General features: G+C 46.9%; 1 protein-coding gene and 2 long non-coding RNA genes across 4 annotated transcripts; 1 reads left to right on the top strand and 2 right to left on the bottom strand.

Moving 5' to 3' along the window:
• Window positions 1-1,872: 1,872 nt before the first annotated feature.
• LOC135830673 (uncharacterized) lies at window positions 1,873-5,172 on the bottom strand. The gene is made up of 2 exons (XR_010556087.1): window positions 4,820-5,172; window positions 1,873-3,020 (listed from the first exon to the last, which is right to left on the bottom strand). It is a non-coding gene; the product is annotated as an uncharacterized LOC135830673 (long non-coding RNA).
• A 2,149-nt stretch (window positions 5,173-7,321) lies between these two features.
• Window positions 7,322-9,810, bottom strand: LOC135830674 (uncharacterized). The gene is made up of 2 exons (XR_010556088.1): window positions 9,532-9,810; window positions 7,322-8,595 (listed from the first exon to the last, which is right to left on the bottom strand). It is a non-coding gene; the product is annotated as an uncharacterized LOC135830674 (long non-coding RNA).
• Window positions 9,811-11,708: 1,898 nt separating this feature from the next.
• On the top strand, window positions 11,709-22,582 carry LOC135830679 (uncharacterized). Of its 2 annotated transcripts, XM_065342903.1 has the most exons (7): window positions 11,709-12,077; window positions 13,921-14,393; window positions 17,244-17,273; window positions 17,914-17,943; window positions 19,222-19,917; window positions 21,824-21,981; window positions 22,023-22,582. In XM_065342903.1, exons 2-7 carry the CDS (start codon window positions 14,060-14,062, stop codon window positions 22,161-22,163), a joined length of 1,389 nt encoding a protein of 462 aa, XP_065198975.1. In that variant the 5' UTR covers window positions 11,709-12,077; window positions 13,921-14,059; the 3' UTR covers window positions 22,164-22,582. The 2 variants fall into 2 exon arrangements, with proteins under 2 accessions (XP_065198975.1, XP_065198974.1); XM_065342902.1 differs by having other exon boundaries at window positions 11,711-12,077; window positions 21,824-22,582.
• Window positions 22,583-22,824: the final 242 nt, after the last annotated feature.

Raw genomic sequence — 22,824 nt, 5'->3', positions numbered from 1 at the left:
TGTCAATGGGAATATGAGCCAAGAGTCCACAACCCCAAGGGAAAGGTGTGATGGACTCTTAGTATGATCTGTGCGCAAAGAACTGCAGTTGAGTCATCGTTTTAGCAACATGGCTGCGTTCTGAGTTATAGCACATTCTTAGACTCTTATTGTACTGGATCATGGTGTGTGCACTTTATAACACGTGTACAGGGGCGTAGCACCCGCTACGACTGGTACGACCATGGCCGTACCACTTTTCGAAAAGTGTGGTCCGTCTGGAACGTGCAAAACCGTATTAAAAAAATCAGGATCCATCGATGCATACATACATGTATGTACATGTATGCATATCAGACTTTGACCATTTTCTAGACTCGTACTCGTAGATATCTGTTATGCATCTGCAGTCGTACTGAGTGAGTACTGTACTCGACTTGACTGCACACTGCGCCTGGAGTGTGCCAGAAGTTCCCAGAACGCAGGATTTTGTGTCTTTTTTACAAATTTTTCCCGGGGGAGGTCCCCCGCACCCCCTCCAACACGGCCTTCGGTCGTACCACTTCCAAAACCCCTCCTACGCCCCTGCGTGTACATGTATATAACAAAAGCTAACTTACAGAACGGTAGAAAATGATATGTCCCATTCTCATCTTTGGTTTCTGGCGTTCTTTTAATTATTAGTATTTCGGGCTGCATGTTCTTGGGTTCCATGTTCTTTAAAGGGGAAGTTAAGCCTAAAATCAAATTTTCACCAGTAACTGTTGTAATCTTCGGGACGCTGAGTCGGATGGTCTTGGTCCGAGGAAGCTGAGACGCTCACTTCCTCCTTTATTCCCAATCGAACTCGCGCACTTCCACCGAAATTGGGTGACTGCGCCCTACTAGATGGGGATTTGTATGCAAAATGTCACCAAAAGCGCCATTTCGTTCTTATAAAAGCACGGATGACCGCGATTGGCCCATATGTTGTAGTCTTTTGGACGCTGAGTCGACTGGTTTTGGTCCGAAAAGGCTGCGATATAGCGTTCGGCCCTTATTCCCGATCGAACATGGCTGAACAAGCGGTCACGTGCTCCTGCGTACACAAGTTACCTGGTCACCGCTCCAGCAGGCTACAACTTTCACACCAAGGTTCAACTCGAGTGATAGAAACTCGCTCAAACATGCTATAACTTAAGTTGGAATAAGGGCTTAATGCTACATCACAGCCTTTTCGGACCAAAACCAGTCGACTCAGCGTCCAAAAGACTACTAGTACAACATATGGGCCAATCGCGGTTATCCGTACTTTTATAAGAACGAAATGGCGCTTTTAGTGACGTTTTGCATACAAATCCCCATCTAGTAGGGCCACCCAGTTTCGGTGGAAGTGCGCGAGGTCGATTGGGAATAAAGGAGGAAGGGAGCGTCCCAGCTTCCTCGGACAGAGACCATTGGACTCAGCCCCCCGAAGACTACAACTGGTGAAAAATTGATTCCAGGCTTAACTTCCCCTTTAAAGCGAGGCTCTACTGTACATGTACATGTAATGTAAAGAACTTGGTGTGCCCCCGTCAATTTCTACCTGTAAACGACTTCAGCACATACACCAGAATACAGCGCTGAACCAATTCAATTATCATGATCATGCACATGGAACACATGATAGTACATTCGAGCGCAGGTATTCCCGGGGGGGGGGGGGGGGGGGGACTTTACATTATTTCACTTGCAAACACATTGCACGTTACATGCAATTTCGATTCCTTCACTGTAGATCTACATAAGAAAAGGAACTAAACAGCCCAGCTGCAGCATGCATTCTTGATCAATAATCTGGCACACCCTGGTTTCAGTCAACCACATGGTACTGTAGCAGCTAAAAGTGCTTATAGCTGAGACACAGGCAGGAAGTGCTATATGTGTGCTTTCTTTTCCATCTCCTTCACAATGAGGAAACTCAATACAAGTGCAGACTGCCTCTTTTACGGCCAAAGAAACACAGTGTATGGTGAAGAAAGTGTACTAAGGCCGAGTAAAGGAAATAGCTAATAGGAATGGTAAAGCTACTAAAAGACTGGAACTGAACCCTTTAATTTAAACAACTTCCAGCTAGTATGTGACATACAAGTCAGTTAGGTTCAACACTATGCCAGTGGATGACAGGGCAGTGCCCAACTCCGATGCCAACCAGCCACGTCATGGACAGACGCACCAATGAGATGGTTAGGGATAGTCGGAGGCGAAAGTTAACCACAAGGAAGAACGGAGAAATAATAATTGTGTACAGCTACAAACAGGATCCGGAAACACAAGCTTCTCGGTCAAAGGGAATGAATTCTACACGAGCATCTTGAGAAAAGCACATGTGTCATTCCCCATACTTCACAGTCTAGCCAGCACCAGCATTTACACACTGAATGCCGGCATAAGATAGAGTGACCAAATTAGGACAACATCATCAGGCCTGGCAATCAAACAGAAGATCGTTGTCCATAGACTGTTGTCCATATTCGAGAGCCACATGGATCTGTATGCAGTGACCATGACGATTGACCATGATACTCGATAGGCACTTGGATACCCATATGTGCACAGAATATGATTGGAAAAACCTCAACCAAGACAGAGGCACTGAAAATCTGTCGCCAGTGGCTTGTTTAAACACGGCTACGAATCCCACCAGACCAAACTCACACAATCCACTACAAACGAGCTGTAAATGGTCAGCGTGCTGTGTTCGAAACCCTGGACCACGTTCCTCGGCAAAGGACAAGACGGGTGTGCACGTACTCTTAACCAGTTCAGCCGTGCATGGGATGTGACAGTATTGCCTGTGACCGAACAGCTTGCAAGGAACGAGACAATCCCTCTAGTAACTGCATATGGCACATTTCACAAGGCATATCCTTGGCCTGAGAGTACACCATGACGATTGTTCCTTCATTTCTCTGACCAGTTGGGTCCACACTTGAGGTCCATAATCAAGATGGAGAGCAGCCAGCTTGCTCTATAGGAACGCATGCAACAATGTTCAGTAGACGGCATAATCCCGACTCCTGCATGGACAAAAACAAAATGAAAAGCCACACCAAGTCATAAGCATCAAAGTTCATTGTGAGGAATTATTGATCCATGACCGAGTACTGTAGAACGGGTAATTCTAGTGACTATTAATTTTAGCGTTTTCCCATTGTCAACCGGTTAGCGACGTTTCATTTTAGCGATTTGCATTTTTCTTCATTGTACACATTTTGATACTGCATTCTACTACTGTATGTACAAACCATCACTACCGTGTACTATGAGTGCTAGTACGAGAGAACATCATAAAACATGTGCTAACTAGTACTACTACTTGAAGTACTAGTATTACTACTTACTACTCACGGATCACCAGTGCACTACTAATGTCTCAACGGATTAACGACTTGAAACTTTAGCGAAAATGAGTCGATCGCTAAATTCACTAGGGTTTTTACGTCGCTAAAGTTACCCGTTCTACAGTAATCGGTATAATCGTTTCAGCCCTACTTGTACAGTGCGTATCGGTTATAGCGTGGTCGTGAAAAAGAATATACTGCCTACAAGAATGAACTCTCATGTTTTCATAATCATAACATGGATTTCAAGTGCACATTTATTCTTACAAGCAATTTTATAGTACAGTAGAATATATCGGTCCTAAGAATGGACTTTGTGTAGCAAAACATACCAGATTAGTACAAAGTATATCGCCTGTAGTAATAACATCCGTCCAATGCAGTTCCGACCTGACTCGCGTTGGGTCGTAGTGCTGCAGGTTCAACTGTTGTGGTCATGTAACTCATGTTGCATAGCCACATGGTAAGCCTATGTGACTATGCCCAGCCGCATGCACTGTAACACTACATTGTATGTACGATGATCTTCCTGACTCCGTGTACATGCACGTGATATGTCACACTTGATTTATCGTGTGTAAGAAATATCGGAATAAGAATAGAAAGTCGTTTTTCAAACACCCACACTATAACCGATGCCCACTGTACTTCGTAGGTGAACCCAATCCCACGGGCCACGACACGCTGATACCACAGGGTCCACCATATGCCATCTTTACACGGTTTAATGCGCAGCTTCCACATTCCATACCGGTAACACAACTACAAGCACATGCGCCTCTATGTGAGACCAATCGACCTGCAAAAGTTACAAATACGGCAAAAGCGTGTGTATAAGCGCATGGGCCATTACAATATGGTCCTCTTGTCAGGGTCTGTTCACTGCAGTGCTGTCCTTTTTTCTCGGCTTACGGGGCAGGAATACCTCAACAGGAATGTCCCCGTTGTGTTGGTGATGTGCACGCGGCGTGGGTCGGCTAAGAGTGCAGTGTGGAATGGTGGAGTGAGTTAATTCACCGAGAAACGATGAAGGTAATAATTGCGCCTGCCGAACACCATGAGACTCCAGAACATGTCTTTGTCTATGGAGTAATTAAGAGTGCATACATACTTATTTAATTCTACCCAACTTCCCATGACTACCATGTATGAACTGCGAAATCGGGTGAAGAGCCTCAATGGACATCGCTCTGAACTACAATTTTGACCCTCGTTTGCAGCTGATCTGAGAACGCGATCAGCCTTTTGAAGTGTATCTGTACACATTCAAAACACCCATTAATATTTGTAACATCGTAGATAATTGTCCTCAAGTTTACGAGAAGAAAATCAGAAATCCATCAGCCATACTAGTTTTCGTGATTCACGTGTATTGGCAACTAGGGTATTAGGAAAAATTCGCCAAATTTTTGGGCAAGTTACTATCAAGACAATTTTTGCTTTATGAGCAGCCTAGGACAATGGACTATACATACCTGAGGTCTGGGCGGTGTCCGGTAGTTCTTTTTTGGTTCTCACGCCATCAAGTATTTTGGCATCCAAAAATCATAAATTCTGGACGACGCAAAATTGAGAAAAGTGGCTCTGCTGCAACATGACGGAACAATCTCTGGCGGAACGGCTTCCAGATTTTGTTTAGGGACTATCCTAGCCCTCAGCAGACCAAGTTACAATAGCATTCATGAAAGTCTTCCATGCCAAATCGAAGACGATCAAAATGGTGATTCTGCTCAAAATTGGTCCCAGAAAAAGTCGAAAAAAGCGGCGTCGTCATCTTCATTTTGCATAAAGATTCGGGTCATTTTTGGCCCTTGGCGCATGGACTGAGAGTGTGCAGCTCGGATGGGTTGCTGTCACGGCGAAATTCCGTGATTACATCATTTTAGTGATGTAGTGCGTACAAGCAGGATTCAAGCAGGTCTCTTTCTGCACAACTTAACTGCAGCTCAGTTGTACGCACTACGCCATTTCCCGCCTAGATCTGGGCCAAATATGATGTAATCACGGAATTTCGCCGTGACAGACACCCATAGCAGTCCATGCGCCAAGACCGAAAAAGTCGTCTAAAAGTTGTACTTTTTTATGCAGATTAGCCACTTTTCCGAGCTGAATATATTCAAATCTTCGTTGAAAAATTGTCAAGAAAATGTTAGATGTCTCGAGTCGTTTGCAATTTTCTCTCCATCAGTGCTCGTTTGCGGAAGTTTTGCTTTCCGGACACCTTGATTGGGCCTTTGACCTTATGGATGTCAGTTGTAGTGGTCGTTACTCATTGTCTCGACGTCGCCGGGAGTGTTCTTGTGGGAGCTGTCAAATATTCGTAAAAATCAGGCAAGTGGCAAAGAAAAATTCGCCAAATTTTTGGGCAAGATAGTATGTAGACATCGATGCTTTCCTTTGACTCTCCACCGATGTGGAAACACTTCCAGAAGCGTTCATCGGTGTCCGGTTCTTGATGGGGTCGTGGTGGCCTCCACGGTTTGGAACAAAAAAAATCAATGCATTGTCTGTTGTCACCAGTGGGAGACGTATTACATGGCAAAGAAACGTACCAGCACCCGTATTCACTCTTGAGGGGCCTGAGATAGAAGCCCACATCATCTTCGTTCAAATGACAAAGTTCTAACCAGGGTCTGCAGACCGCAATTTCAATGTCATTTTTTGGTCCCTTAAAAAATGGCCTAGCCAATAGCCTGTATGTAGTTTATGAAGCATTGGCGTGTTCTTCGGGTTTGCAATCATGTTATATTACTCATGAACTTCTCTTGTAAGATTCGTGCGAAACTGAAAGTTGTAATGTACTCTCAGGACAGCTTGAAGTAGGTTTCAATTCTCAGTGAAGTGCAAAGGTCTTAAACCGTCATTGTGAATGTCAATGAGAATATGATCCAAGAGTCCACAACCCCAAGGGAAATGTGTGATGGACTCTTAGTATGATCTGTGCGCAAAGAACTGCAGTTGAGTCATTGTTTTAGCAATATGGCTGCGTTCTGAGTTTTAGCACATTCTTAGACTTATTGTGCTGGGCTGTGCACTTTATAACACGTGTACATGTATAACAAAAGCTGAATTATAGAACGGTAGAAAATGATATGCCCCATTCTCAGCTTTGGTTTCTGGCGTTCTTTTAATTATTAGTAGTTCAGGCTGCGTGTTCTTGGGCTCCGTGTTCTTTAAAGGGGAAGTTTACCCTAAAATCAAATTTTCACCAGTTGTAGTCTTCGGGGTGCTGAGTTGAATGGTTCTTGGCCCGAGGAAGCTGAGACACTCCCTTCCTCCTTTATTCCCAATCGAACTTGCGCACTTCAACTCTAGTGACGGAAACTCGCTCAAACATGCTGTAAGTTGTAGCCTGCAGGCACGGTGACCAGGTGACTGGTGTACGCACGAGCAGGTGACCACTTGTTCAGCCATGTTCGATTGGGAATAAAGGAGGAACGTTGCATCGCAGCATTTTCGGACCAAAACCAGTCGACTCAGCATCCAAAAGACTACAACATATGAGTCGATCGCGGTCATCCGTGCTTTATAAGAACGAAATGGCGCTTTTAGTGACATTTTGCATACAAATCCCCATCTCGTAGGGCGCAGTCACCCAGTTTCGGTGGAAGTGCACGAGTTCGCTTGGGAATAAAGGAGGAAGGGAGCGTCTGAGCTTCCTCGGACCAAGACCATTGGATTCAGCACCTCGAAGACTACAACTGGTGAACATTTTGATTTTAGGCTTAACTTCCCCTTTGACGAAGCTCTACTGTACATGTACATGTAATGTAAAGAACTTGGTGTGCCCCCCCCCCCCCCCCCGTCAATTTCTACCTGTAAACAACTTCAGCACATACACCAGAATACAGCGCTGAACCAATTCAATTATCATGATCATGCACATGGACCACATTGCATTCGAGCGCAGGTATTCCGGGGGAGGGGGGGGGGGGACTTTACATTATTTCACTTGCAAACACATTGCACGTTACATGCAATTTCGATTCCTTCACTGTACATGTAGATCTACATGAGAAAAGGAACAAAACAGCCCAGCTGCAGCATGCATTCTTGATCAATAATCTGGCACACCCTGGTTTCAGTCAACCACATGGTAGCAGCTAAAAGTGCTTATAGCCGAGACACAGGCAGGAAGTGCACTGTGCTATATGGGTGCTTTCTTTTCCATCTCCATCACAATGAGGAAACTCAATACAAGTGCAGACTGCCTCTTTTACGGCCAAAGAAACACAGTGTATGGTGAAGAAAGTGTCCTAAGGCCGAGTAAAGGAAATAGCTAAGTAATAAGAATGGGAAAGCCACTAAAACACTGAAACTGAACCCTTTAAACAACTTCCAGCTAGTTGTGACATACAAGTCAGTTAGGTTCAACACTATGCCAGTGAATGACAGGGCAGTGCCCAACTCCGATGCCAGCCAGCCACGTCATGGACAGACTCACCAATGAGATTGTTAGGGATAGTCCGAGGCGAAAGTTAACCACAAGGAAGAACGGAGAAATTGTGTACAGCTACAAACAGGATCCAGAAACACAAGCTTTCGGTCAAAGGGAGTGAATTCTACACGAGCATCTTGAGAAAAGCACATGTGTCATTCCTTATACTTATCCAGCACCAGCATTTACACACTGAATGCCGGGATAAGATGGAGTGACCAAATTAGGACAACATCACCAGGCCTGGCCATCAAACAGAACACTGTTGTCCATATTCGAGAGCCACATGGATCTGTATGCAGTAACCATGACCATGATACTCGATAGGTACTTGGATACCCATATGTGCACAGAATATGATTGGAAAAACCTCAACCAAGACAGAGGCACTGAAAATCTGTCTCCAGTGGCTTGTTTAAACACGGCTACGAATCCCACCAGACCAAACTCACACAATCCACTACAAACGAGCTGTAAATGGTCAGCGTACTGTGTTCGAAACGCTGGACCACGTTCCTCGGCAAAGGACAAGACGGGTGTGCACGTACTCTTAACCAGTTCAGCTGTGCATGGGATTTGACAGTATTGCCTGTGACCGAACAGCTTGCAAAGAACGAGACAATCCCTCAAGTACTGCATATGGCACATTTCACAAGGCATATCCTTGGCCTGAGAGTACACCATGACGATTGTTCCTTCATTTCTCTGACCAGTTGGGTCCACACTTGAAGTCCATAATCAAGATGGAGAGCAGCCAGCTTGCTCTATAGGAACGCATGCGACAATGTTCAGTAGACGGCATAATCCCGACTCCTGCATGGACAAAAACAAAATGAAAAGCCACACCAAGTCATAAGCATCGAAGTTGATTGTGAGGAATTATTGATCAATGACCGAGTAATCGGTATAATCGTTTCAGCCCTACTTGTACTTCATAGGTGAACCCAATCCCATGGGCCACGACACGCTGATACCACCATATGCCATCGTTACAGGGTTTAATGCGCAGCTTCCACATCCCATACTAGTAACACAACTACAAGCACATGCGCCTCTATGTGAGACCAATCGACCTGCAAAAGTTACAAATACAGCAAAAGCGTGTGTATAAGCGCATGGGCCATTACGATATGGTCCTCTTGTCAGGGTCTGTTCACTGTAATGCTGTCCTTTTTTCTCGGCTTACGGGGCAGGAATATCTCAACAGGAATGTCCCCGTTGTGTTGGTGATGTGCAAGCGGCGTGGGTCGGCTAAGAGTGCAGTGTGGAATGGTGGAGTGAGTTAATTCACCGAGAAACGATGAAGGTAATAATTGCGCCTGTCGAACACCATGAGACTCCAGAACATGTCTTTGTCTATGGAGTAATTAAGAGTGCATACATACTTATTTAATTCTACCCAACTTCCCATGACTACCATGTATGAACTGTGAAATCGGGTGAAGAGCCTCAATGGACATTGCTCTGAACTACAATTTTGACCCTCGTTTGCAGCTGATCTGAGAACGTGATCAGCCTTTTGAAGTGTATCTGTACACATTCAAAACACCCATTAATATTTGTAACATCGTAGATAATTGTCCTCATGTTTACGAGAAGAAAATCAGAAATCCATCAGCCATACCAGTTTTCGTGATTCTCGTGTATTGGCAACTAGGTTATTGGGAAAAATTCGCCAAATTTTTGGGCAAGTTACTACCAAGACAATTTTTGCTTTATGAGCAGCCTAGGACAATGGACTATACATACCTGAGGTCTGGGTGGTGTCCGGTAGTTCTTTTTTGGTTCTCACGCCATCAAGTATTTTGGCATCCAAAAATCATAAATTCTGGACGACGCAAAATTGAGAAAAGTGGCTCTGCTGCAACATGACGGAAAAATCTCTGGCGGAACGGCTTCCAGATTTTGTTTAGGGACTATCCTAGCCCTCAGCAGGCCAAGTTACAATAGCATTCATGAAAGTCTTCCATGCCAAATCGAAGACGATCAAAATGGTGATTCTGCTCAAAATTGGTCACAGAAATAGTCGAAAAAAGCGGCGTCGTCATCTTCATTTTGCATAAAGATTCGGGTCATTTTTGGCCCTTGGCGCATGGACTGATAGCAGAAAAGGCCCCAAGCTGCACACTCTGGTTTTCATGTACTCTTGTACACACGGATCAGACTCGCGGTCGTGCTAGGCGACTGCGCGCGGAGCAGCAGATAGGAGAGAAGTCGGAAGAAAGAGTCCGACTGGACAGAAAAAGTGGTTCTACAATGCTCAGTTGGACATAACTCTCTTTTTGTGTTGAATATTATTGTATTGAGCATGCACAGAGCACAGATGTTATTACTACAGGCGATACACTTTGCACTAATCTGTCATATTTTGCTACACAAAATCCATTCTTAGGGCCGATATATTCTACTATGCGATAATACTGCTTGTAAGAATAAAAATACACATAAAATAGGTGTTATGATTATGAAAAAATGAGTGGTCATTCTTGTAAGTTCAGGGCTCACAGTTGCGTAGAAAAGCGTCGATTAGATGGGGGCGGTGCACGTGCTCCAAAATGCCAGCTTGGCCAATCAGCAGTCAGCATTTCGTCGCATTTTGCTCGAAGTAGGGGGTGTTTGAAGGAGTTAGCAGCACTTCAGCCTGGTTCTACGAAGCTGAGACTTGGCCCAGGCACAGTTGACAGGTGTTCCAAAAGATTTACCGAAACAAATTTTCATTACTCACACGGGTATGCCAGAGCATATGCGTAAACTTCGTGAGATATAGTACAGCATTCGAAAGGAATATCCAGAAACGTCTCGGTAAATTTCTTTGCCAGGGTCTCCTGAAAATTTTGAGCCATAGATTGTCCAAATCGACCAAGGGGGAGATGCTCTGTACTAATTTTAGTAACCCCGAGTCCCAGCGGCGCGCAACCGCTTGCGCGAAAATGTGTGAAGATCAAACAACAAGAAAAACGCATGCATGCAGCAGAACAGCAACGCGTGCCGTCGAAGAGAAAATCATTGTGCACAGATTGTTCAGTGTTCTCTCCTCAGTTCGCCCGCGGCGTTGGTTGCTGTGCTTTCATTCTCGCTGGAGTTCTTGTGGCAGCGCAGTTCGCCATCATGGAGGAACTGGCACCCTGGGAAACCTGGTCTTCAGTGGCCCTCGACAAACGCCCGGTGGATTTGCTGGTCCCGTTCACCTCCATCCGATCACCAGCTCCGTGTCGTATCATCATGTTCTCGGCGTTACCTGCCTGGCGAGCTCTGACTCGTTTGTTTGTCTTCTTACCTGTGGAATCATCACGATCGCTCATTGTAGGATCAGCTCTTGGTCGAACATGGCATGTTGTTTTTACTGGGACTAGCACAGGTTGCGTTTCGCCTTCTCCTCCAAAATATCGCGAACATCGGCTCTAAAACTACGAGAGCAGTACACATGGTACAAGACATAGTAGTTGAAGTACAACTCGGGTTCTTTCTCTTTTCTGTGTGGGATGTACACACGATCGGTACTCTCCCGGGGTCACGCGACTCACGTGCACCAAACCCGCCCTCGCACGACGCTTTTGTCGATCCTGCATGCCTACTGTGAGCCCTGAAGTTGTAGGCAGTATATTCTTGTATACGACCACACTATAACCGATACGCACTGTACATGTACAAGTGGATCACGCGTGCATCACCGCATTTGCTAGCACAGTGCACATGGTGCAGTAGCCAGTACACGCTCCCTGCTCCCAGCGCGGGTCTCGAACTCGGGACCTTGTGATTCGCAGGCAAGCCCACAACCACTCGGCCAAAGCGCTGGTATACATGTACCGGTATTATACAAAGTCAATGTGCATAGGAAGACTAGACGACGATGGCCTGCATCCTGCTGCTGATTCCTGGTAAAAACTTGTAGAAGAAAAGAAAAATAGACACTATACTACTAGCTGGCCTGCGAGAACAAATGTTGCAGAGCCAGCAGTTTAGCTGATGCAGATATTGCTCGCTATTGAGTATTGTCCGTTCACGGTACCGGCCTCTCAAGAACATAGTCATTGGTGTTTGTGGCTCTTACCTGCTGAGCAGCGAACGGTCAAGGTCAAGCTTTGAACTCGCAGGTGTCTATCTGCGTCTTGTGACAACACAAACCCGTGTCTGGGCAGTGTGCTGCTGCTGCTGCTTCTGCTGCTGCTGCCGCTGCTGCTGCTGCCGCTGCTGCTGCTGCTGCTGCCGCTGCCGCTGCTGCTGCTGCTGCTTCTGATGAAACACAACACGCGTCGTAGCGTCGAAGGCCAAACAAATCTGCTAGAAGCTAAAAGGTAAAACTCGGCATCATCATCATCATCAAGACTAGTATTGATTTATTTTGTGTTTTCAGAGAAGGTATAAGTACCGGAGCTAGAATAAGATAGATAGGAAGTCCGAGTATTTGTACTTGGCACGCGAGCTGAGAACCCGGCAGATGAATTGCATGTTTCCTGTGCACTGTCTGGCCGTCGCTAGCATGCACACGTATCTAACTTTTATTTTTATGTATCTATGTCATTCGGATCTTCCCAAGTTGTACATTGTACTGTTGAGATACCGAATTCAAATAAATCAATACCATACCATCTAGCGCCGCATCTGCTGTTTGTTGCACACTTCTTTAAAAGGTGATGGGCAAGCCCCTGGTTAGCCACTCACATTTTAAAATGTTCGTTTGCGTTGCGCAAATCGTAGTTAACCTGCATGTCACAGAGCCGCATCGCCGGCCTGGAGATGTTATCTGCTGACACGCCAACACCGGGGCAATCTCATACGAGCTCCGCTGTAGTTGTACGCACTGCTGGGCTCCCGCACGGTGCCCCACGTCCGCACGCGCAACCGCGATGCACGTTCGGCATGTCGTATAAGCCACATATAAAAAAAGAAAATCTGCCTTGGGCGCAAGCGCACCCAAGGCGACCCTCGCAAGGCAGGAACAGGTAAAGACATTTCCGCCAGTGTCTTGTTGTGCCTGCCCGCCGCGGTAATTGCTTACCCACCCTCCCACACTGTTTAAAACCGGTAAGAGGCACGGGTGCTGCCGATGGGCGCCGCCGCATGGTGCACGCACATTAGCACTGTTGAACTATTCATGTGTTCTAAGATTTTAGTGTTCCGCTGCCATAGCAACCTAGTAGTACACGCAGCCGTTCCTGCAGTGCAAGACCCCGCGGGTCGCTTCTGCTGTCCTTGCCTCTCTAATGCGTGATATGTGTACATCATAATATTATGACCTCGTACTGAGTTATGTCATACTTGATTACCGATCACATGCTCATGATCATTCATGTTTGAATGAACACTTGCGACACCCCACGGGTGTTTTACGATACTTTTCCAGACCTCTCGTCATTCTAAACAACATCGTCGCGATGCAGTGGATAAAGAATGGATGGCTTTGGGTGGTGGCATGAGTTTATAATGTTAGAGAATTAAAAATAATAATGCGTCTTTAGTCTGTACACATACCATGTACAGTAGTGCTCAACGAATCCCGGCAGTCGCATCACTCAAGAGTCGCATCACTCAAGAGTCGCATCACTCAAGAGTCGCATCACTCAAGAGTCGCATCACTCAAGAGTCGCATCACTCAAGTACGCGCCGGGCATTGCGCGGCCATGGACCTGCGATCTCTGGGCTGGGGGGAATGATGCAAGGCGCAAACTTGAGTGACACCGCTGTGACTGGATGGTATTGAGCAGCACTGTACTAGTAACTGCTGCTGTCACGCTTGCCATCATCACCATGCCGGCTAAACCTTGCTTTCGATTGCAGGCTTTCAAGGTGCCCCTTGCTTGTAGTGTGCGATGTGTGATAGTACGCTATATCATTGAATCTGACATTGCACGGTACACTGTACCATCCAGCACAGATGGTCCATGTCATCAGTGGTCACTGCAAGCCACTACACATGTGTTGATATCTGTGACTGTGTATGTACGTGTGTGTGTGTGGGGGGGGGGGGGGGGCAGGCTTATGGTTGGTTTGTCGTTTTTTTGTGAGTGATGAAACTGAAGAATGAAATGCTGACGCTTTCTGTTTTCTGTCCGCTTTGCACGTGGGATGTGTGTATGTGCGTGCATGTGCATGTGTGGGTGCGTGCGTGTGTGTGTGTGAACTGATCTGGTTTTCTAGAGTGACTATAAAACTGTTCAAAGTGATGTAACCCACCGGTGGCCGTACTACTGCCACCACCGCCGCCGACATACTACTATCAACCTCATCAACGGCCGTGCTGCTGCGGTGAAACCTGAGTTGGCTCCCACAAGTCGAAATGGCAGAGTGCATGCCACTGTTAGTGGAAAGGGTCCAGCGGCGTCTTGTGTACTTGAAAACACGATTTGCAAACGAGAGTCATTCGATCATCGACTATCTTGTGGAAAATGGAATCTTTGAAACAAACAGCGAGATCCATCAGAAACTCCAGCACCCGATGAAAACTGACATTGAGCGATTCCGAGCAATTTGGACATATCTACCACAGACGGAGAAGGGATTGAAATTGTTCATGTGCGCCATTGAGCAAACCGACACATTCAAACAAAATTTCAAAATGTACTACGAAGGCTTGGCGAAGCCGTTGAGGGAGTATCCCGACAACACACTAGGTAAGAACTTAGAATGAAGCAGTGTGCATGGTAATGTGTGTGTATGTGTGCACGTGTGTGCGCGCGCACGTGTGTGTGTGTGTGCACATGTGTGCACGTGTATGTGCCCTGGGACGGCATTCTCCTATACTCTCTCCGCTACCCCTACGGGGCCAGCGTGACCCTTGTGGCTGTGGCTTGGCAGGACAGTGTGTGTGCACGTGTGTGCACGTGTATGTGCCATAGGACGGCATTCTCCTATACTCTCTCCGCTACCCCTACGGGGCCAGCGTGACCCTTGTGGCTGTGGCTTGGCAGGACAGGACAGCCTATGTATGTGTGTGTGTGTGTCAATGTGTTGTAACTCGTTTTTCTCTACCTGCTCCCAGTCCCGTGCCATCTCCAGACTTATACAAATGGACGACGATAACTACATTTAGGAAGACTGTTTATTACAAGACGACGACGGAAACACAAGTAGACATGACGAACTCAAGACGAAGACATCATGAACTCTCAAGACGAAGACTGCTTTTCATACCACAGCAACACGCGCATGCACCAACGTGACGTACACACGACGTACACAAAATAACGCACTACAACATAACTCCCTCCCAAGAGATAAAACAGAGTAAAAAGAGGAAAAGATCACACAAATCACTCAATCATACCACACCAGTCACACCCAGAAATAAAATACCTCTGCCTGCACTGCAGATTACAAAAACTCTGTCCGCCCACCCAGAACACCAGCCACGATCGCTGTCACACGTGTAGGAACTGATAACCTCAAAAACTCTACTTAACACAACACACCACCTCACGATCACGCAAAAATTCTAAAAATGTGAGAGCACAAATCATAGGAATAACAAAAAGAACAAAATCAATTGGCTCTGTGGGGGCCTCTAGTTATCCTCATAGAAGAGCAAATAAAAAACAAACAGAACACACGCGCTGAGGAGAGCAAATAATAAAGAACAAAATGTTGGGAGAACAGAAAATACAAAACTCACATACTCCTCACGTTCACAACAACACACGTACCCTCTCACCAACGAAACTCCTCACGCCGTCTGCCATGCCGTCCGCCATCTCAAGGAGCGCTGCTCAGCGTCCACATCCTCACACTGCAGCCTTCACCTTCCATCCTTCTTTTTTTCTGTTTCAGTTTTTCTTCTGGGCACAGTTTTACGTCGTGTCCGGGACCACCAGTGACGGCGACTGACAAGAGACGGGAGAGACGAATGATGAAGGACAATGACGACGGACGAACTTCTTGAAGACGGACGAAACTGTGACGATAGGACGACTGGAGATGACATCGGAAACTGGGAGCGAAGGCCACGCAGGACGAATCCAGAAGTTGACAACAAATTTCTATCACCGCTGCCACCAATGTTGTAACTGCCTTTCTCTACCTGCTCCCAGTTCCGTGCCATCTCCACACTTGTACAAAGGGACGACGATAGCTACATTTAGGAAGACTGTTTATTACGAGACGAGGACGGAAACACATCTAGACATGACGAACTCAAGACGAAGACATCATGAACTCTCAAGACGAAGACTGCTTTTCATACCACAGCAACACGCGCATGCACCAACGTGACGTACACAAAATAACGCACTACAACACATGTGTGTGTGTGTGTGTGTGTGTGTGTGTGTGTGTGTGTGTGTGTGTGTGTGTGTGTGTGTGTGTGTGTGTGTGTGTGTGTGTGTGTGTGTGTGTGTGTGTGTGTGTGTGTGTGTGTGTGTGTGCATGTGCATGGTGTGTGCATGTGTGAGTGCAGTGTCTTGTAAAAATAGATATGTGCCTCAGTGGACCATACTCGAGGAATAATCCCATCCAACTGTGAAAGGGTCCAACTGTGAAAGGGGATCACTGGCTAACGTTAAAACATGGCCCTGGGCGGAAGTCTTTTGTAAGCAGGGTATTTGGGCAACCAGAAGCACCTTCGAAATACAGGTTCTGAAGTTCGCATCGATTCAAAGCAAGGTTCTATTTGGATGTTTGATCAAGGGAATGTGTCGCGATTGAACCCATCTTTCGCGTCACAAGGATCGGACCTATCCATGTGAATGTGTGTGCCACAGTGTGTGTGTGTGTGTGTGTGTGTGTGTGTGTGTGTGTGTGTGTGTGTGTGTGTGTGTGTGTGTGTGTGTGTGTGTGTGTGTGTGTGTGTGTGTGTGTGTGTGTGTGTGTGTGTGTGTGTGTGTGTGTGTGTGTGTGTGTGTGTGTGTGTGTGTGTGTGTGTGTGTGTGTGTGTGTGTGTGTGTGTGTGTGTGTGTGTGTGTGTGTGTGTGTGTGTGTGTGTGTGTGTGTGTGTGTGTGTGTGTGTGTGTGTGTGTGTGTGTGTGTGTGTGTGTGTGTGTGTGTGTGTGTGTGTGTGTGTGTGTGTGTGTGTGTGTGTGTGTGTGTGTGTGTGTGTGTGTGTGTGTGTGTGTGTGTGTGTGTGTGTGTGTGTGTGTGTGTGTGTGTGTGTGTGTGTGTGTGTGTGTGTGTGTGTGTGTGTGTGTGTGTGTGTGTGTGTGTGTGTGTGTGTGTGTGTGTGTGTGTGTGTGTGTGTGTGTGTGTGTGTGTGTGTGTGTGTGTGTGTGTGTGTGTGTGTGTGTGTGTGTGTGTGTGTGTGTGTGTGTGTGTGTGTGTGTGTGTGTGTGTGTGTGTGTGTGTGTGTGTGTGTGTGTGTGTGTGTGTGTGTGTGTGTGTGTGTGTGTGTGTGTGTGTGTGTGTATGTGTGTGTTCATGTGTAGGAAAGGGGGGAGGGGGTAATGTGTCCTGTACTCCATACTATCATTATAGTCTACAGTTTCTGTTTTGCATGCGAGCCTGTTCTGTCTGTTTCTTCTTTCAATGCTTGCTAGAAATTCACCATTGGAGAGAACAAGATGCTAGTAAGTAGTCTGTGTGCTGTGTGCTGTGGTGATGTGTTATAAGTTAGCTGGAAACATCTCCTCCGTTGCAACATGTGTTACGCCTCTGTGCAAACTTCTCAGCCCAACTGGCAATTCGTCCCCATTTCTCCCCCCCCCCCTCTCTCTCATGTCTATGTGTGTCTGTCTGTCTCGGCAATAGCTTTTGATATCCCTACGATGACACATCAGCATAGGTCTAGCCAAGGAATTCATTTATCAGTATCAATCAGTCTAGTCCTGCTCCTGTGGTCCAGCTATCTTCCGTTTCATTGTCTGTCTGTCTGTCTGCCAGTCTGTCTGCCAGTCTATTTTCCCAGTCTGTCTCCATCCTTTGGCATTTCCCTATGACCAAGTAAAATTGTTGAGAAACACACACACACACACACACACACACACACACACACGCACACACACACGCACACACACACGCACACACACACACACACACACACACACACACACACGCACACACACACACACACATACACACACACACACACACACACACACACACACACAATAGTACATGGATGTGCACGCCATGTGTGTAAACATGTTCTTGTATTGATCGGTGACGCTGGCTGCGTGTTGCTGCTTCTCTTGCCCTGACTTTTAATAGTCCCAGCGTGGATGGAAGCCATGCAGCAATGTGAGTATTCTGTGATGTACTGTGTTGTGGTGATGCTTCTTCTTCTTCATCAATGTGTGACTGTGTATGTGTGTGTGTGTGAGTGTGTGTGCGTGTGTGTGTGAGTGCATGTGTGCGTGTGTGTGTGAGTGCATGTGTGTGTGCGTGCGTGCGTGTGTGTGTGTGTGTGTGTGTGTGTGTGTGTGTGTGTGTGTGTGTGTCCCATATGGTGCAGTGGTATGTGCAACGAATTCCAATCGATAGGTTGCGGGTTCGATTCCCCAAGATTATGGTCACACACGTCTTTCTTCTCTTTCTCAGACTCCTGGCTTTTCTTTCATTCTCCTGGGTGGTTACCGACAGCAAGAGTACATGAAAACCAGAGTGTGCAGCTCGGATGGGTTGCTGTCACGGCGAAATTCCGTGATTACATCATTTTAGTGATGTAGTGCGTGCAAGCAGGATTCAAGCAGGTCTCTTTCTGCACAACTGCAGCTCAGTTGTACGCACTACGCCATTTCCCGCCTCAGATCTGGGCCAAATATGATGTAATCACGGAATTTCGCCGTGACAGACACCCATAGCAGAAAAGGCCCCAAGCTGCACACTCTGGTTTTCATGTACTCTTGCCGACAGCCAGTGCATGCCGGAGTATGTGGTGTGACGTGTGTGCGGAAAAAAATGAAAAAAGACCAAAAAGTAGGGATTATCTGGCCAGAGAAAGCCACTTCATAGCTGTGTGGTGTAGACCAGGCTGAATAGTGGCGTTCAATTCTTCAGCCTTGCAAGCTGTTGAATGGCACAATCCCAGCACAAGTTGCTATGGCTTCTGCAGTAGCATCGCTATCTTCGCCTCTGGCGATGGGCGTCAAATGGTCAATGGTGTGTGTGTGTTTGTGTGTATGTTTGCATGTGTGTGTGAGGGGGGGGGGGTGAAGATTTTGTAGAGGCAGGAAGTTCCAACATTGCCCGGGAATTTTGCCAGAATATCAAAGGTCTACAGTCAACACTTGGTGGATACACTATGGATGGTGTGTTACCATGGATACACTATGGATGGTGTGTTACCATGGATACACTATGGATGGTGTGTTACACCTGTGATTGTACTGGTCACTAACTGGATTTGCTTCAAGACCTCTCTGTTTGCCAATCTCTCCATCTATCTGCCCGTCTATCTGTCTGGAAAATACATGCACAATGGTAGAAGGGCAAACCACGCGACAGAATCTGTGTGTCTGTCTGTTTGTTTTTGTTTGGTTGTCTCTCCACCTGTCTCTTCACCTGGTGGTGTTGCAGTTGAGAGATCCGGCAGTCAGCCAATCACCCCACAGCAAGCAAGCGATGCCGGCGGTGACCACGCGATAGCGGAGCCTGTCTATACACCTACCTATGCCAGCAGTGCATCAGCTGAGCTGGTCAGCCCTTCTCCGGATGAAAGTGGCGAGAAGCCGGTGACCCCGGCGCCCATGGCTACTGGTTCTGGTGCTGATGGTGGTGATGGTGGTGGTGGTGTCACGCCAGGCAGAGATGGATGTGTGATGTACAGCTCGCGGTTCAGCGGCGACGGAAATGCCGCACTGCGCGGTGGTACTCTTGATACTATGCAGTACAGCTCGCAGGTCAGCGCCGACGGAAGAGCAGCACTTGGTGGTGGTACCCTTGACACTATGCAGTACAGCATTGATAGTCCACAGTACAGTACTGGTGGTGCGTCCGTTGTGAGCAGAGAAGAAGTCGGAGTAGGGAGATATGACAGCACTGACTCACCTGGACCTCCTATACCTGCGACTGATGCTGGTCTTCCTCGATTGCCCACAGAAGTTGATGGCACAACTACCACTCCGCTAGAAGAAACGGAAAAGGATGGTAAATATAATTATGTCACTGACTCACCTGGACCTCCTATACCTGCGACTGATGCTGGTCTTCCTCAATTGCCCACAGAAGTTGATGGCACAACTACCACTCCGCTAGAAGAAACGGAAAAGGATGGTAAATATAATGATGTCTGTCGGGCTGCTGCAAATCATCAATTTACAAAGTAGCTTAGGTTACATCTTGCGGCATGCAATATAGTCCTCGAAAAGTCAGAAGCCGAAATGTAGTGAACACGATCAGATTTACACATGCGTGTGTGTGTGTGTGTGTGTGTGTGTGTGTGTATGTATGTACGCGTGTGTGCTCTCATGTGTATGTGCATGCGTGCGTACTGAAGTTCCGGTACTTGAGCACACATGCTCGCTTTGCCAAGCGATCATGTCCCCTACCGCAGGACTGCAGAGATAACGTGTAGTGTAGTGGTCATCCAGAAGTCGTTATGGTTACAGCAGGATTGTAGCCAAAGGGACATACCTTATAGGGGGAGTTAAGCCTAAAATCAAATGTTCACCAGTTGTAGTCTTCGGGGTGCCGAGTCGAATGGTCTTGGTCCGAAGAAGCTGAGACGCTCCCTTCCCCCTGTATTCCCAATCGAACTCGCTCACTTCCACCGAAACTGGGTGACTGCGCCCTACTACATTGTAGATGGGGATTTGTATGCAAAATGTCACTAAAAGCGCCATGTCGTTCTTATAAAAGCACGGATGACCGCGATTGGCCCATACGTTGTAGTCTTTTGGACGCTGCGTCGACTGGTTTTGGTCCGAAAAGGCTGCGATGCAGCGTTCCTCCTTTATTCCCAATCGAACATGGTTGAACAAGCGGTCACGTGCTCCTGGGTGGCCAAATCACCTGGTCACCGCGCCAGCAGGCGACAACTTTCACACCAAGGTTCAACTCGAGTGACAGGACTGCACCCAAAAAAGGTCAAACAGGCTAGTAAGTTGTACCCTGCAGGCACGGTGACCAGGTGACTGGTGTACGCAGGAGCACGTGACCGCTTGTTCAACCATGTTCGATTGGGAATAAGGGCCGAACACTGCATCGCAGCCTTTTCGGACCAAAACCAGTCGACTCAGCGTCCAAAAGACTACAACATATGGGCCAATCGTGGTCATCCGTGCTTTTATAAGAACGAAATGGCGCTTTTAGTGACATTTTGCATACAAATCCCCATCTAGTAGGGCGCAGTCACCCAGTTTCGGTGGAAGTGCGCGAGTTCGATTGGGATTAAAGTAGGAAGGGAGCGTCTCAGCTTCCTCGGACCAAGACCATTCGACTCAGCACCCCGAAAACTACAACTGGTGAAATTTTGATTTTAGCCTTAACTTCCCCTTTAACCCTTTACCATCCGTGCCTACTGGAATCGATCTCTAGAGATCGATGGATATGCATACACTAAAACATTCGTAACTCGATCGATTCGACTCGATCGGACTGGACTCTGTGTGAAAACTGAGCGTACAGAGTACATATGGCGGGGTGTTCGAGCATGTTACGTACAGCAGAACCGGTGCAACGTACGAAAAATCTGTGTCAAACTTCACTCCAGTTGACACAGAGTTTGGTACATCATTCCGTGTAGCAGAACCTCTCTAATAAAGAAGTGCTGTTACATTTATCAAGAAAACTCACTCAGCAAAATCGCTAAACATCGGATACAAGAACATGCTCTTGTAATACTACTATTAGCGAGATCATAAAAAAGAGTAATACTTCTTTTGAAGTAGTAAGCAATCATTGGTTACTTCTTTTGAAGTAGTAAGCAATCATTGGTTACTTCTTTTGAAGTAGTAAGCAATCATTGGTTACTTCTTTTGAAGTTGTAAGCAATCATTGGTGTTTGTGTGACATGCATATCGTGATTGTATTGTACTCTGCCCATCTTGTGTGTGTGTGTGTGTGTGTGTGTGTGTGTGTGTGTGTGTGTGTGTGTGTGTGTGTGTGTGTGTGTGTGTGTGTGTGCTGTGCTGTGCTGTGCTGTGCTGTGCTGTGCTGTGCTGTGCTGTGCTGTGCGTAGGTGCATGCCGGGAAAGCACTAGTCAATCAGCCCAAGCTACTACCAATGCTGACGGCAGTAGTGATGCTGCTGCTGCCGGTGGTGGTGGTGACGGCGGTGGTGATGATAACGGTAGCGAACATTCCTCTTCTGGCCCGGGCACGAACTGGGGATCATACCTCTGGTACGGATTGGCGGGAGTTGCGGTGGTGGTGCCCGCCTCTGTACTCCTGTACGGTGTAGCGTCCTCGCTTTGGCCCGGGGCGTTCCGCGGCGGTATGAAGGTCACACAAAACCTTTCCCTGCTGAGCTGGTTGACACTATCGCAGTCTCTGGAGATCAAGTCTCCTGCTCCTCCTGATGGTGGATCTGGGACATAGCCGATCTACAGTCAGCAATGGCACTTGACTGCTCTTAGCATCTTGTCTTGTTCAGTTTGAAATTAAATCGAGGAGGCTATCACAACCTATATGTTGTGCTTGAGAAAATAGATTTCAATTTGATAATTTCTATTCCCCTTGTTGACGTTTGGTTCGAGTCCTGGTAGTGGTAGTCAATTTTTTTCTTTCGGCTTTTCCCTTTTCGACCCTTCAAACTAGTGAATAAATGTTGGCATTTGTTAGGCACATTGGCACCTTGCAGTGCAAGATGACCGCATTAATTTCTCCCCCCAAACCACACCTTTTATTTGTTGCAAATTGATTTTAGATTTTCATTTCACCAAATGTTCGGCCATGGCCTACCACCAGGGTGGAAACCAGGGAGTCGCAAAATACCGTATTTTACGACTCCCTGGTGAAAACCTGAACTCGGAATTGAATGAGCAAAAGGTACACTACATAAACATGTAGGTATCCATGGAAGTACTTCAGTACATGTATAAAAAATAAATTTAAATTTCACGGTTCGCGTGAGACTCGGCTGGAAGCCGAGTTTTCCGCATCCGCCGTGGGAACGCCACCACCCTCTAGGATCAAAGGCAGTACATGTATGTACATGTCTTATAGCAAGAGTACATAAAC

This window comes from Sycon ciliatum, unplaced genomic scaffold (assembly GCF_964019385.1).
Source record: "Sycon ciliatum unplaced genomic scaffold, ocSycCili1.1 SCAFFOLD_380, whole genome shotgun sequence".
Taxonomy (NCBI): domain Eukaryota; kingdom Metazoa; phylum Porifera; class Calcarea; order Leucosolenida; family Sycettidae; genus Sycon; species Sycon ciliatum.
This window is presented reverse-complemented; position numbering and strand designations above follow the sequence as displayed.